Source organism: Sus scrofa, chromosome 14 (assembly GCF_054392235.1).
Source record: "Sus scrofa isolate SSC_HxYL_T2T_F1_AM1 chromosome 14, Sscrofa_HxYL_maternal_Yorkshire_Landrace_v2.0, whole genome shotgun sequence".
Classification (NCBI taxonomy): Eukaryota; Metazoa; Chordata; class Mammalia; order Artiodactyla; family Suidae; genus Sus; species Sus scrofa.
Window position 1 is genome coordinate 49,071,352 of NC_139396.1, and position 15,236 is coordinate 49,086,587.

At 42.4% G+C, this 15,236-nt stretch overlaps 2 protein-coding genes across 11 annotated transcripts in view; one reads left to right on the forward strand and one right to left on the reverse strand.

The window, feature by feature from the left end:
• Nucleotides 1–15,236, forward strand: part of DHX37 (DEAH-box helicase 37) — a 978,033-nt gene that overhangs the window by 583,562 nt on the left and 379,235 nt on the right. The window lies entirely within an intron of this gene.
• TMEM132B (transmembrane protein 132B) overlaps nucleotides 1–15,236 on the reverse strand; it is a 393,866-nt gene that overhangs the window by 165,314 nt on the left and 213,316 nt on the right. For all 10 annotated transcript variants that reach the window (XM_084996149.1, XM_084996153.1, XM_084996154.1 and 7 more), the window contains one exon: nucleotides 14,472–14,618. In XM_084996149.1, coding sequence (XP_084852275.1) covers nucleotides 14,472–14,618 — 147 coding nt within the window. The remainder of the gene's footprint in view (nucleotides 1–14,471; nucleotides 14,619–15,236) is intronic.

Below are 15,236 nucleotides of genomic sequence, written 5' to 3' on the forward strand. Positions count from 1 at the left end.
TTGCTGAGGCTGTGGTGTAGGCCGGCAGCTACAGCTCTGATTAGACCCCTAGCCTGGGAACCTCCCTGTGCTGCGGGTGTGGCCCTCAAAAGACAAAAAAAAAAAAAAAAAAGTATGGAGTTTAGTTCTTTTTTTTTTTTTCCCCCTTTTTTAGGGCCATACCCACGGCATATGGAGGTTCCCAGGCTAGGGATCCAATTGGAGCTACAGCCGCCGGCCTCCGCCACAGCCACAGCTACACAGGATACGAGCTGCATCTGTGACCTACACCACAGCTTATGACAACACCAGATCCTTAACCCACAGAGCTAGGCCAGGGATCTAACCTGCAACCTGATAGTTACTAGTTGGATTGTTTCCGCTCTGCCATAATGGGAACTCCAAGGAGTTTAGTTCTTGATACTGTATCGATATTGGCTCGTTAATCATACCAAATGCAACATCGTAATGTAAGGCGTCAATAATAGGAGAAACCAGGTGCGGAGTAGGTGGGGAGCTTATGTGAGAAATCTCTGTACTATCAGTTCAATTTTTCTGTACATTTCAAACTGATCTAAAAAAGTCTACTCATAAAAAAAAAAAAAAAGTGGATCACCTGGCAAGACAGAGGAACGTCTGTGGGGGTGGAAGCCTACACACCCCTCCTGCCAACAGCAGCAAGTGGGCCTGAAACAGTCTCATGGGATGTGGGTTACAAACTGCTCTTAACCAACAGAATATGGAGCCACGTGGCACCTGCACCCAAGAAAAGCAATAGAGGATGTTGGGCTTGGCACTGGATGAAATCAAATCAAACGTCCTTTCAAAAGACACGGATGTTTCTGCTCACTCAGAAAAGGGAAGGTAACCAGCCATACTACCTTTTATGTAGGTTTAAAGGAATTGATGCTTGCTGTGTTATGTGAATACTTTTGAATCATACAGAGTTTTCTCCTGGAAACTGTGAGGAGGTTGGAGTGGGAGTGGGGGTGGGAAACCACTCAAAGGTTCGTTTGATTGCTTTTGTCAAAGACTCGCACCAGATCTGAGGGAGGTTTCATGGTCCCGGTGGTCAATTTGGCTAATGACATCTATAACGTCATAATAATAAATATGTCAAAATAAAGCAATAAATACATTAAAATAATGACATAAAAATGATTTAATGAGGCAGCTAGAGTTTCTGACAAATACCAACATAAAAAGCCAAACAAGAGTTCCCTGGTGGCTCAGCAGGTTAGGGATCCAGCATTGTCACTGCTGTGGTGCAGGTTCAATCCCTGGTCTGGGAACTTCTTCCTGCCATGGGCATGGCCAAAACAGAAAACAAAAAAAACCTAAACAAAGAGTCTTTCACAAGGGTATTGACTTTGCAGGTTACCCTCAGTCAGTTCCATTAACCACCCATCAGAAATCTGATGCAAAGGCTCTGATCTCAGATCATCATGCTGGCTGACCTTTGGAAAGAAGGCAATTTTGCCTGCATAAGGGAACTACAGCAGTTAAATCCCACAGTGGAAGTAAAATCTGCACTCAGTTAAGAAAGGGCATGTCTGAATCTAAATGGCACTGGGAGTGGCTGAAAGAAACTCTAGTCTCTGTTTCTATTTCACAAAAGACCTATGATGCGTGAAGATACCAATGTGGTGATTAAAGCTGAGCTTCCCATAGACTCAAACAATGTAGCTTAAACTGGGGTTTGAGGGAGGCCACCAAAATCCAGCCAAAATGTTGACTAGTGGCAGAATTTCTCTTCAGCACCACCTTCTTCTCCTTTTCTCTGATGCTGGGAAGGGAGTCTTGGGCTTAGACTTATCTGACTTATATTTCTTGAGTGCCTACTATGTACCAGGCACTCTTATAGGATCTTGAAGTCTGGGCTCAAATACCAGATCCACCAGTCATAGCCTGGTGACTGCGGGCCCTAATAGCTGAGCCTCACTCTCCCCATCTGTAAGTGGAGCTGGTGATGCTCCCTTCTTCACGGGGCTATTTTAATCATTCACAAGGATTACGTATAGCACAGGACCTGGCGCACAGCAAAAGATCAATTAAGTGTTGCATTTAATAGGATCTGTTTCCATTACTCCCTGAAGTCTCCTCCCACACTGGCACCTCTCTGGGACAATTCAGAGTGGCCCATCCAGGTCCACCCTCCAAAGATGCTTCATATTCCGAGACTATCCCACCACTCTCAAACTTTTGCATTAAAGAACATTCTAGAAAACACAATGTTCATAGTATATAAAGAATCGCTTAGTGGGTCGCCTTCCCAGAAATGTTTCTTTTTAAACTTCTACTCATCCTTTCAGGACCAATTCAAATGTCACCTCTTCTGAGATGCAAGACCCACTGAGTCCTCTCTGTTCTACAGCACTTGGGCTCCTGTCCTAAAACTGTGCAGAGCACCACCTACTGGCTGAGTTTGCTGTCCTGGCACCTGTCTCTTGCAACCGAGTTATGAGCATCTTGAGATAGAAGGAGAGGCTTGCTTCGAAAAAGACAGTAAAAGTCAAGCCAATTGTTGAGACTTGCTGAGACAGGCAACAGGGAGCCACTAGGTCGTGATGAAAGTGGTATTTTAAGATTAGGCTAGCAGCTGGGAGCAGAATGGATTAGTGGGGAGAGACCACAAAGAGGCCATGAGGCCGCCACAGGGACTTTCTAGGAATGAGCTGTATGAACGAACCCGCATATTGCCAGAAACACAGTCCTCAGTCAGCAAGGAGGACACAGAGGCATAAAGTAAGATACTTTTTTTTAGCAACCATACCTATGACTAAAATTTTTATGCTTGAGGCCATCCGCATGGAGAATTCGAGAAGCTTCTTAGTCATCTAAATGTAGCCACTGTGAAATCAATGAGCTGATTCCATACACAGTACCACTACTCAGAATGTATATTTGATCATGAAAATGAAAAGACAAGCCACAGCCAGAGAAGATATCTGCAAAGCACGTAACTGATAAAGGACCAGTATCTAAAACATGCAAAGAACTCTTAACACACAACAATCAGAAGAAAGAACCCAATTTTTCAAATGAGCCAAAGATCTGATCGGGCACCTCACCAAAGAAGATATACAGATGGAAAATAAGCATTTGAAAAGTGGCTCCACATAAGATGTTATTGGGGAGTTGCAAATTAAAACCACAGTGAGAAACCACACCTACTAGACTAGCTAAAATCCAAAACACTAACAGTCAAATGTCAGTGAGGATGTGGGGCGACAGGAGGTCTTTTTCACTGCTGATGGGGATGCAAAATGGTGCAGCAACTTTCAAAGAGCGTTTAGCAGTTTCATATAAAACGAAACATAGTGTTCTCCATGTCCATGAGTCTGTTTCTGTTTTGTGGATAGGTTCATCTCTGCCATATTTTAGATTCCACATATAAGTGATATCGTATGGTACTTGTCTTTCTCTTTCTGACTTATTTCACTTAGTCTGAGAATCTCTAGTTGCATCCATGTTGCTGCAAATGGCATTAAGTTCTTTCTTATGACTGAGTAATATTCCTCCGTGTGTGTGTGTGTGTGTGTGTGTGTGTGTGTGTGTGTGTGTACCACATTTTCTTAATCCATTTATCTGTCAGTGGACATAGAGAACAGATTTGTGGTTTTCAAGGGGGATGTGGAAGAAGTGGAATCGCCTGGGAGTTTGGGGTTAATAGATACAAACTATTCCATTTAGAATAGACAAGTAATGAGGTCCTGCTGTACAGCACAGGGAACTCTATCCAGTCTCTTGTGATAGAACATGCTGGAAGAAAATATGTGAAAAAGAATTTCTATATATGTATGACTGAGTCATCTTGCTGTATAGCAGAAATTGACAGAACATTGTCAATGTAAATCAACTACACCTTAATAAAAAATTTTTAAAAATTTTAAATGAAAAGAGAAAACTTGAATATATTATGTACCATAAGATCCAGCAACCACACTCCTTGGTGTTTACCCAAAAGAGCTGAAAACTTATGCCCACAAAAAAAACACACACAGAGATGTTTATGGCAGCTTTATCCACAACTGCCAAGACTTGGAAGCAATTAGATGTCCTTCAGCAGGCGAATGAATAAATAAACCATGATCTATCCAGACAATGGAATATCATTCAATGCTGGAAAGAAATGAGCTATTATCAAGCTATGAAAAGACACAGAGGAAACTTAAATGCATATACCAAGTGAAAGAAACCAATCTGAAAAGGCTACATACTGTGTGATTCCAACTCTATGACATTCTGGAAAAGACAAAACTATAAAGATAATAAAAAGATCAGTAGTTACCAGGGGTTAAGGGGAGGGAAGGATGAAGAAGTGGAACATAAGGGATTTTTAGGTCAGTGAAACTATTCTGTATGACATTCCAATGGTAAATACTTGCCCTTACACATTCACCCAAACCCAGAGAACCCACGACACAAAGCATGAACCCTAATCTATACTGTAGACCTTAGTTAATGAGAATGCATCTTTAATATTGGCTCACCAATTGTAACAAATTGGTCCCACTAATAATGCCAGATGTTAATAAGAAGAAACAAAACGCCGGGGGTAATGTGGGAATTCCCTGTATTTTCCACTGAATTCTGTAAACTGGAAACTGCTTCAAAAAAAAATCTTAATTTTTTTTTATTTTTTATATTTTTTTTTTTGTCTTTTTTGTCTTTTGTCTTTTGTCTTTTGCTGCTGTTGTTGTTGTTGCTATTTCTTGGGCCGCTCCCGCGGCATATGGAGGTTCCCAGGCTAGGGGTTGAATCCGAGCTGTAGCCACCGGCCTACGCCAGAGCCACAGCAATGCGGGATCCGAGCCGCGTCTGCAACCTACACCACAGCTCACGGCAACGCCGGATCGTTAACCCACTGAGCAAGGACAGGGACCGAACCCGCAACCTCATGGTTCCTAGTCGGATTCGTTAACCACTGCGCCACGACGGGAACTCCAAATCTTAATATTTTTAAAAAGTATATTTGAACATTCTTTGTTTCAGTCAGGATAGACTACATGATGCTGTGGTAACAAATGAATTCAACCTCAGTGGCTTAACAGGCACATGAAAAAGATGCTCAACATCACTAAGTGCTAATGGAATGCAAATCAAAACTATGAGGTACTACCTCACACTGGTCAGAATGGCCATCATCAAAAAGTCTACATATAATAAATGCTGGAGAAGATGCAGAGAAAAGGGAACCCTCCTACACTGTTGGAAGGAATGTAAATTGGTTCGGCCACTATAGAGACCAGTATGGAGGCTCCCTAAAAAAGTGAAAATAGAGTTACCATGTAGAATCTAGCAATTCCACATCTGGGCATATATCTGGAAAAAAAGGAAAGCTCTAATTCAAAAAGATACATACATACACCCCAGTGTTCAGAGCAGCACTATTTACAAGAGCCAAGACATGGACACAACCCAAGTGCCCATCAACAGATGAATGAATGAAAAAGATGTTATATATATCACACACAATGGAAATTACTCAACCATATAAAGAATGAAATTTTGCCATTTACAGCAACATGGATGGACATATAAAATATTATACTAAGTGAAATAAGTCAGACAAAGACAAACACTTTATGATATCACATCCATGTAAATCTAAAAAATAATAAATTGAATAAATTGAAACTGAGCAGGACCCTATGGGGTCCTCCCAGGTGCAAAAGTCTTTCCATGTCTCCTGTCTCTTGTTAGTAGAAAAGCTATAGTCTCCCAGGCCTCCTCCAAGTCACAAAAGAGCAGGATTAGGCAGTTAATGATTAGGACAATAGAGTTACAGAATCTTTAGTTCCTCCCTGATGCACATTCCTGAGCTGTTTTGCAGATCCTAGAACCACTACCAGTGGGGAAAAGCTAACTGCAGGATGACCAGACTGTAGCCATGACCCAAGCTGCTCCATCTTGACCATACTGAACCCATGGCTTGCAAAATCCCAGGAACTAGTCTGCAGAAAATGGGAACAAACCAACCCTAGGGTTGAAGACAAAGTGCTGTTAAAACAATTAAGATGATGCTGACCAGACCACTGTGTGACCAAGCTAAAGATGACTATCAGAGTTGACTGGGCTATTCTGCACGCAGCCTGGAAGCTTTCCTTTAAAAACTCTTGCTCTCTGATCAACAACAGGGAGATGGTTTGGTAGATGCTGGTCCACACGTCTCTGATAGCACTCAGAAATCAGGCTGATGGGTGGGTTTTGACAAAGCCGTTGGTACATTCTGTCCGCCCGCACACCATCCATCCTCCAGGTGGGAGCCCTTGACTTGAAAGAAAGTGGTGACTAGATTGGACAACAGGAAAAACCAGCACCACTAAACTCACAGCATAATAGTAATATCAAAAATAACCAAAGAAAACAAAGTGGGGGGAAACATTTGCAGTCAAACATGAGAAAAATGGTTAAATTTCAGCAGACATTAAGTCAATGCAAATGAAGCCTACCAGAAGACAGCCATATCTCAAGTAACAAATTATCTTTTTAAGGCAATGCCCAATGTTGGCAGAGGAATTGAGAACCAGGCACTCTTACACAGAACTGGCAGTGGAAGCTGGCAGGAAAACATCACAAAAGCATCAAAAACTTAAAACATAGTCATGTTTTTTGAACCTAACCATTTCATTATTAACTTTCTCTCTTAAAGACTTACCTACAGGAATATTCAAAGGAATATCTTCTTTAAAAAGAAAAAAAAATGTTTAAAATGGGGGGAAAGTAAAACATTGTAAAAATGGCCAAGAGTAATGTTTTAAAAAGGAAAAAAAATGAAACATGGTAAAGGAGCAGAATAAGCCTCTCCAGTATCAATAGAATAATACACCACTTTAAATATGACATTTAAAAAATTACAGGTTCATTGACAGGCCCCACTGATCTTGAAATTATTGAAAAAAAATTTATGTGTGCATGGTATTTTGGAGGGAACAGAACACTCTACCTTTTCTTTTTTAATTTTAAGACTGCACTTGTGGCATATGGATGTTCCTGGGCCAGGGAGCAAATCTGAGCTGCAGCTGTAACCTATGGCACAGCTGCAGTAACGCCAGATCCTTAACTCACTGTGCCACAGCAGAAACTCCTGAGAACTCACTACTTTTATCAGTTTTTCCAAAAGGTTGATAATTATTTTTATGGTTAAATATCAAAGTGTATAAAAGATGTTGCCGTATATTTATTCCACATCGTTACAGAAAACAACAGCTTTCAAAGGTAAACATTCATACACATGTGAACACATGCACACAGATATGCTCATCAAAATATTAACAGTTGCTGAGGAACATTCCATTGTGTATATGTACCACATCTTCTTAATCCATTCATTTGTGGATAAACATTTAGGTTGTTTCTATGTCTTAGCTATTGTGAATAGCGCTGCTATGAACATACAGTGCACGTATCTTTTTGAATTGTCGTTTTGTCTGGATATATGCCTAGGAGTGGAATTGCTGGATCATATGATTCTTCTATATTTTGTTTTCTGAGGAACTTCAAGAATATGACGGAAGATAATATGAGAAAAATAATGTATATGTATGTGTGTACATATATATATATATGTGACTACAGCAGAAATTGACAGAATATTGTAAATCAACTATACTTTAAAAAAATAAGGACAAAGTCCCAAGAAAAAAAATTTATATATATATATATGTGTGTATATATATATGTGTGTATATATATATATATATATATATATACACACACACACACACACACACACACACATATGACAAGGGTTACCTGCGAATCATACACTGGTTCAGAAACAACTTTTATCTTCTATGGGTTTTTTTAGTTTTTTGTTTTGTTTTCTTTTGTTTTGCTTTTTAGGGCCACACCTGCAGCACATGGAGGTTCCCAGCCTAGGGATCCAGTCAGAGCTACAGCTTCCAGCCACAGCCACAGTCACAGCAACACCAGATCCAAGCTGCATCTTCAACCTATACCACAGCTCATGGCAACGCCAGATCCTTAACCCACTGAGTGAGGCCAGGGATCGAACCTGTGCCCTCATGGTTCCTAGACAGATTCATTTCTGCTGCACCACGACCGGAACTCCGTATTGTCTATGTTTTACTCAGCTGTGTTTTCTAAATTTTCTACACCTGAACATCTATGATTTTTGAAGTAAGAAAGTTTGTGTTAAATTTAGGATGAAACTGGCCAGCAGTAAAAATGCACAAAAAGTTTCCCACTGGTTAGGAAAAGAGGTGAAATGTTTTTTAAAATATTTCCTTTTTTCTTTTCTTTGGCTGGTCTGATCCCTTTTAGGGATTGGGGAGGGGTCCTTCGTTTCCTAGTGGTGAATTCTGTTGCCCTTTCTAGAGAGAATTATATACGAATCCAGGACATGATGCATTTCTATACATCAAATCTTGGTTTTGAACTATTGTGATTGCTGGTGCTCAGAGGTCTCCAGGTGTGCGGCGGCAAATGCAACTGTAAAGAATTTTATGTTTTAAGTCCATTATTTTCCAATCCTAAAATTAAAAAAAAAAAAAAACACCTTTATATTCTTACAATGGCACATGACACGGTGACTTTCCGCTAGTAATAGTATTTGTCAATTGTGGTCCAACAGTTAAATTTCCCGAAAAGCAATGCATTAGCCAAGTTAGCCGAAAAGGTGGTTCCCTTCTTCTGCTCAACTGGTTATAATCATTTCTGGGTTAGAGCCAGCAGAGAAAAACTTCTGAAATATTGGATCTAGATGTTCAAACATGGTAATGCTTCATGGTGAATTTAACTTTGATCTCAATTTTATCTTCAGCTGGGTTACAGTCATGTAGGGTGTGTCTATTTCTTCCAAGAAATCTACTTTAGGAGTTCCCTGGTGGCTCAGCAGGTTAAAGATCTGGAGTTGTCACTGCTGTGGCTCAGGTTGCTATTGCAGTGTGGGTTCCATCCCTGGCCAGGGAACTTCCACATGCTACAGAAAGAAAGAAAGAGAGAGAGAAAGAAAGAAAGAAAGAAAGAAAGAAAGAAAGAAAGAAAGAAAGAAAGAAAGAAAGAAAGAAAGAAAGAAAGAAAGAAAGAAAGAAAGAAAGAAAGAAAGAAAGAAAAAGGAAGGAAGAAAGGAAGAAAGAGAAAGAACTCCACTTTAGGGTTTTATTTTTCTATGCTATGGAGGAACACAAACTCCCATGTTGTAGTGCTTTGCTCCGCCTCTCTCCCAACTTTTGGATGAGAAACAGCTCTGCATGGTGGTTTCCAACCACATAAAAAATTGAACTTATTTTCTCTGGGGTTTGGGTGCCAACAGCCAGCCAGAAACCATCGAAGAAACCAAGCTACCCAGTTGCATGTGGTTTCCATGCCTTCACCCAGCTTTTATCTTCTTTGGTTCCATGTTATCTGTTCTGAACATTCTCCAATTTGCTTATTTTTCTCATCTCTTCTCTATTTTTTGGGCAACGCAACTCTTGATCTTGTGGTTTTCACCTTTATGACTCCCATTTCCTCGCAACAAGTATTCATTAAAATATTTTAAATTAGGACTTTTACTGCCTTCCTAGCTGAGCCCATCGAGTCTTCTCCTACGACGCATTTTTAATTCTTATCACAGAACTTCAGGCAGTTTGTACATTATATTCTATTAAAAACCCTATTCCACCCAAGGTTGTCACAATTCACAGATTACAGCTTGTGGCGGGATGTTTTGTTAGGGATGTATTCATAGATTCACTTTGTTAGCCCAGCAAACATGGTCCATGAGCTTGTATTTCACACCTCATTTGATCTCACAATTCAACCAAAAAAAAAATCTGTAGAAAGAAGCAATTATTTATTTAGATTATGGAATGGATTTTGCAGGGATATTTGATAAGCATAAATTGTCATGCCAAAGCAACAACTGCCGTCCTTCTTATGGCCTCTGGGAGGTCAAACACTGAATGTGAAGAAAAGAAGAGGACGTTGGAATGTGACAGAGTCTCATAATTATGTAACTCTGGTTATGCAACCACTTTTTCTCTCTTGCAACCTTTTTCTATCTCTTCTAAAGAGAATCACAATTGAGTCTCTCAAAACCAAAGGTGATAACCACAGCCCACATTTTTCCTTCCATCTAAAACATCACCACTTGATCAGTCCAATATTTCAACAAATCAATTTCCTGCGTGTAGACCATGGCAACAGCCAGTAGAGATTCATGCAGTGATTTCTGAGGGTATAAGTCCTGGCATCCCGTTGGGGCTCCTCCAGACCAGCAGGAAGGTCAGTAGCACCTTGTCACTTCCTGGCCACCTCTTGTTTCTGCCCTCCCTTTATCCCCGAAGAACCCTCTTCCATACTCTAATCCCAAGTCATTCAAGTGGGTCCACCCATCCCCTACTTTGATGGCTGGTTACAGAGGCTGATTCAAGATGAGTATGAGATCCATGTTACTCCAAGCAGATTCAGTGATGAGCAGCCCCAGGACTTGTGCTGGAGCCGATGGGACAGAGCAGGGTGTTCTCCTTCCAGTGGCCATGCTAGCGGGTCGGATTCTAGGAGCTGCTGGTGGTCAACTGGCCACCAGGAGGCAGAGCCTGCTGGACATGATGCCAGCCCAGAGGAAAGATGAGGTTGCTAAGGAAACTGTATCCAGACACCCCGGGTACCAGTCCCCCTCTGAACTTCTCCCTATGCACGAGGAGCCTAGGAGCCCTTTCTCCTTGGGCTTCATTTGTGCAGTACCTAAAGGCATCAATGAAACAAAGCCCATTGGATAAACACCCCAGCAGCCAAGAGGAAGTCTGTCTGTCAGTGGAGTCAAAACAGAGATCAGGCCACAACCCTTGACAGATCCCACCTTTAACGAGTGCGGCAAACACTGCTAGTGGACCACCACTCTTCCACCCTTCTTCCCTGACAGCAAAGACCATCTCCCAGTACAAAGCCTAAAAATAATACCAGACATTCCCTTTCTCAGACTACCCTGCTTCTTGGGCAAAGGCAAGGAACCCACTGCTTACCATTGAGATCTAAAGGGAACACATTCAGGGAAAGTCTTTTTTCCAGTTAGAAAGATCTTCCCTGGTAAAAAGAGATACACGAAGAGAAGTGCTCTCTCTTCCAGTATTTGTCTACAACTAATTAAGTCTATGATGCCTGGAACTCCCACAGCGATCTTGAAACCATGAGGCAACAAGCAGGAGGATGACAGCCAATGAACTGGGCATATAAGAATGGAAAGATAGGCCCACCTGGGTGAACCAACTGTGTTGCTGGATTAACCAACCAGGAATCACCCACCTCCAAATTTCATGTGAGATCACAAAATCCTATTGTTGTGACCACTTTTAGGTGGGTGTTCTAGTACTTGGAACTGAGCAAATATAAAAATCCTAGGCTCTCTCCATGTATCGACAGCTCAGGATGTGGGAATGTTCAGAGAGCAGATGCAGATTTTCAGGGATAGAAACCGTGGGTCAGGTGAGCTCAAAGACTAGAAGCTCAGCCAACTGATAAAAAGGATGATGACTAGAAGGTTTAATTTGGAGTGAGAGGCACTCAGATCACCTGATCGATATTCCAAAGAGAAGGCTTTTGATCACTCAAACTGAGTTGCTCTTTCCTCTTTGAGAGATCTTCAAAAGCAGACAGAACAAAGCTCTAGCCGAGGCTGGCTGGGTCACCCAATCAGACAGCACTCGGCCTAGAAATCCCTTGGAAAAGGCCAGCTCCGGAGTTCCCATTGTGGCTCAGGGGTAACAAACCCAACTAGTACCCATGAGGATGCAGTTTTGATCCCTGGCCCCTCTGAGTGGGTTAAAGATCCGGTGTTGCCATGAGCTGTGGTGTAGGTTGCAGACTCAGCTCAGATCTGGAGTTGCCATGGCTGTGGCATAGGCCAGCAGCTGCAGCTCCAATTTGACCCCTAGCCTGGGAACTTCCATATGCCGAACATGTAGCCCTAAAAGCAAAGAAGGAAGGAAGGAAGGAAGGAAGGAAAGAAAGAGAGAAAGAAGAAAAAGAAAGAAAATGGAGTGCTTGTTGTGGCGCAGTGGTTAACGAATCCGACTAGGAACCATGAGGTTGCGGGTTCTATCCCTGGCCTCACTCAGTGGGTTAAGGATCTGGTGTTGCAGTGAGCTGTGCTGTAGGTCACAGACGCGGCTCAGATCCGGCATTGCTGTGGCTCTGGAGTAGGCCAATGGCTACAGCTCTGATTCGACCCCTAGCCTGGGAACCTCCATATGCCGTGGGTGTGGCCCTAGAAAAGAAAAAAAGAAAGAGAGAGAGAGAGAGAAAGAAAGAAAGAAAGAAAGAGAGAGAGAGAGAGAGAGAGAGAAAGAGAGAGAGAAAAAGAAAGAAAAAGAAAGAAAGAAAGAAAGAAGAAAGAGAGAAAAAGAAAGAAAGAGAGAGAGAGAGAGAGAGAGAAAGAAAGAAAGAGAGAGAGAGAGAAAAGGCCAGCTCCATCCAATCTCTCCATTTCTTACACTCCTACCCACCTACCCCTTGGGTGCCCAACACTCTGGACCTCAAAGAGTTTAAATACCAGAGAAGAAAGAAAAAAGAACAGATTATGACAACAGAAAGTGATATGCAAGAGTTTCCTGGTGTCTAAGTAGGTTAAGGATCTGGTGTTGTCACTGCTGTGGCTTGGGTTCTATCTCTTGTCTGGGAACTTCTGCATGTCCCAGGCACGGCCACAAAAAAAAAAAAAAAAAAAAAAAAAAAGGAATGAAGAAGGTGATATGTAAGACTAACTTCTAAGCCAAGCTGAGGAGTTGGGGCCCTAACCTGGCTGAAGTGACAGCCATTGGTGACTTTAAAGCCAGGGTGGGGAATTGCATGACCAGCCTTGCTCACTTACCCAACTGCTAAAGCAATGCCACAGAAAACAGATGCTCAATCAAAAGGGAAGAATAATGCCATTTGTGGCAACGTGGACGGACCGCGAGATGATCATATGGAGTGAAGTAAGTCCAAGAAAGACAAATATCACATGACATCACTTATATGTGAAATTTTAAAAAATGATACCAAAGAACAAAAACAAACTCACAGACTTTTTTCTTTTTAGGTCCGCACCTGCAGCATGTGGAAGTTCCCTGGGTCGAATCAGAGCTACAACTGCCAGCCATGCGACAGCCACAGCAACTCCGTATCTGAGCTACATCTGCGACCTGCGCCACAGCTCATGGTAACACTGGATCCTTAACCCACTAAGTGAGGCCAGGGATGGAACCCACAACCTCATGGATATTACTCAGGTTCTTAACCCACTGAGCTGCAATGGGAACGTCATGAACTCACAGATTTCTAAATCAAACTTACAGTTACCATAGGGGAAACCCTGGTGGGTTTAATTAGGAGGATGGAGAGAACATGTACACACTACTGTATAAAACAGATGACTAACGAGGACCTACTGCAGAGCACAGGGAACTCCACTCAATAGTTTGTAATAAACTATACGGGAAAAAAGAATGGATATATGTATATGTATAACCGATTTGCTTTGCTGTACATCTGAAACTAACACACTGTAAGTCAACTATACTTCAATAAAAAAATTTTTTTTTTCCTAGGGCCACACCTGCGGCATACGGAGGTATCCGGGCTAGGGGTCTAATCGGAACTGTAGCTGCAGACCTACGCCGCAGCCACAGCAATGCAGGATTCTTAACCCACTGAGCAAGGCCAGGGATCGAACCCGCAACCTCATGGTTCCTAGTAGGATTCGTTAACCACTGAGCCATGATGGGAACTCCCAAAGTTTTTAAATAAAAATAAAAACAAGAAAAAAAATATTTTAATGGAAGAGAAAAGAGGAGAAGAGACTTCAGGAAAGGCTACTGTAACGGGGTTCTGTTGGGCTTCTGGATGCAAGATTATTAGCAAGGAAACACCCTCTGCTTCCCAGGCCAGCTCAGCCCCATAAAACCCAAGGCAGGGATCTGAGCTGGAGAAGACAAACCGCCAGCCAACAATGCCACATTCACGCCACTTAACATTCTGAGCCCATCTGCCAATACCCACGGGTGATGTCTGCAAAGTGACTGCCTTTAAGCACAAAGAGACTGACTCCCGAGCCGGAGCACTGCTCCTCCCCCCAGTTTGCTCATAAAAAAGTACATTTCCCCCTTGCCTCTTCAATCATTTCTATTGCCCCCATTTCATTCTTCAGTTCTTCCCTTCGAACAATAACAATCATAACAATAACAATAATAGTAACAATTGAAAAGACCGTTATCGAGCCCGGCACCGTGACAGATGTGAGTTCAGGTAATTGTTGAGACTGCCAACCTAATGAGGTCACTGATGTATAAAGAGCATGAAGGATACACCCCTCAGACAGCAGCACAGTCCAATGACAGAGCCTTTCGGGGGCTGAAGGACGGAGCCATGCTGATGAACTGAAAGGAACACATCTCCCTGCAAATGCAGAGGCCTCACCTTACTGAGACACATTATTTTGCTTTCAGCATTTGCAGCCCTCCCCAGCCCACTGCGGCCGAGCTTCCTGGAAGGCCTCGGCGACTTACCTGCTCTGAGTGTCCGGCCGATGGCCCACACAGGTGAGGGTGGCCGTTGTCTGATCGCTGCCGTTATCGATCTCCTCCTGGACGGCCCACTGGTCTTCGCTGCTGAGTCTCACTGCCGTTATTTTCACACCCGCTGCTGCCTTAATTCTGTGGGGGAGAAAATATAGAGAGATGTATGACCATTTTAAGTTCAAAACAGGGAGTCAAAACAGAGCCCTAGAGGGTATAACCACATGGAAAACAGTATGGAGGTTCCTCAGAAAACTAAATATCATCCAGCAATCCCACGCCTAGGCATATATTCAGACAAAACTACAATTCAAAAAGGTACATGCACCGCTATGTTCCCTGCAGCACTATTCACGATAGCCAAGACACGGAAACAACCTAAATGTCCAACGACAGAGGAATGAATTAAGATGTACATACAATGGAATACTACTCAGCCATAAAAGGAATGAAATAATGCCATTTGCAGCAACATGGATGCAACTAGAGATTCTCATATTAAGTGAAGTGAGTCAGAAAGACAAATACCATATCATTTATGTGTGGGATCTAAATTATGGCACAGACGAACCTATCTAAAAAACAGAAACAGACTCATGGACATAGAGAACAGACTGTGGTTGCTAAGGGGGAAGGGGGAGCAAGTGGGAGGGACTGGGAGTTTGGGGTTACTAGATGCAAACTATTGCATTTGGAGTGGATAATCAAAGAGGTCCTGTCGTACAGCACAGGGAGCTCTATCCAGTCTCTTGGGAT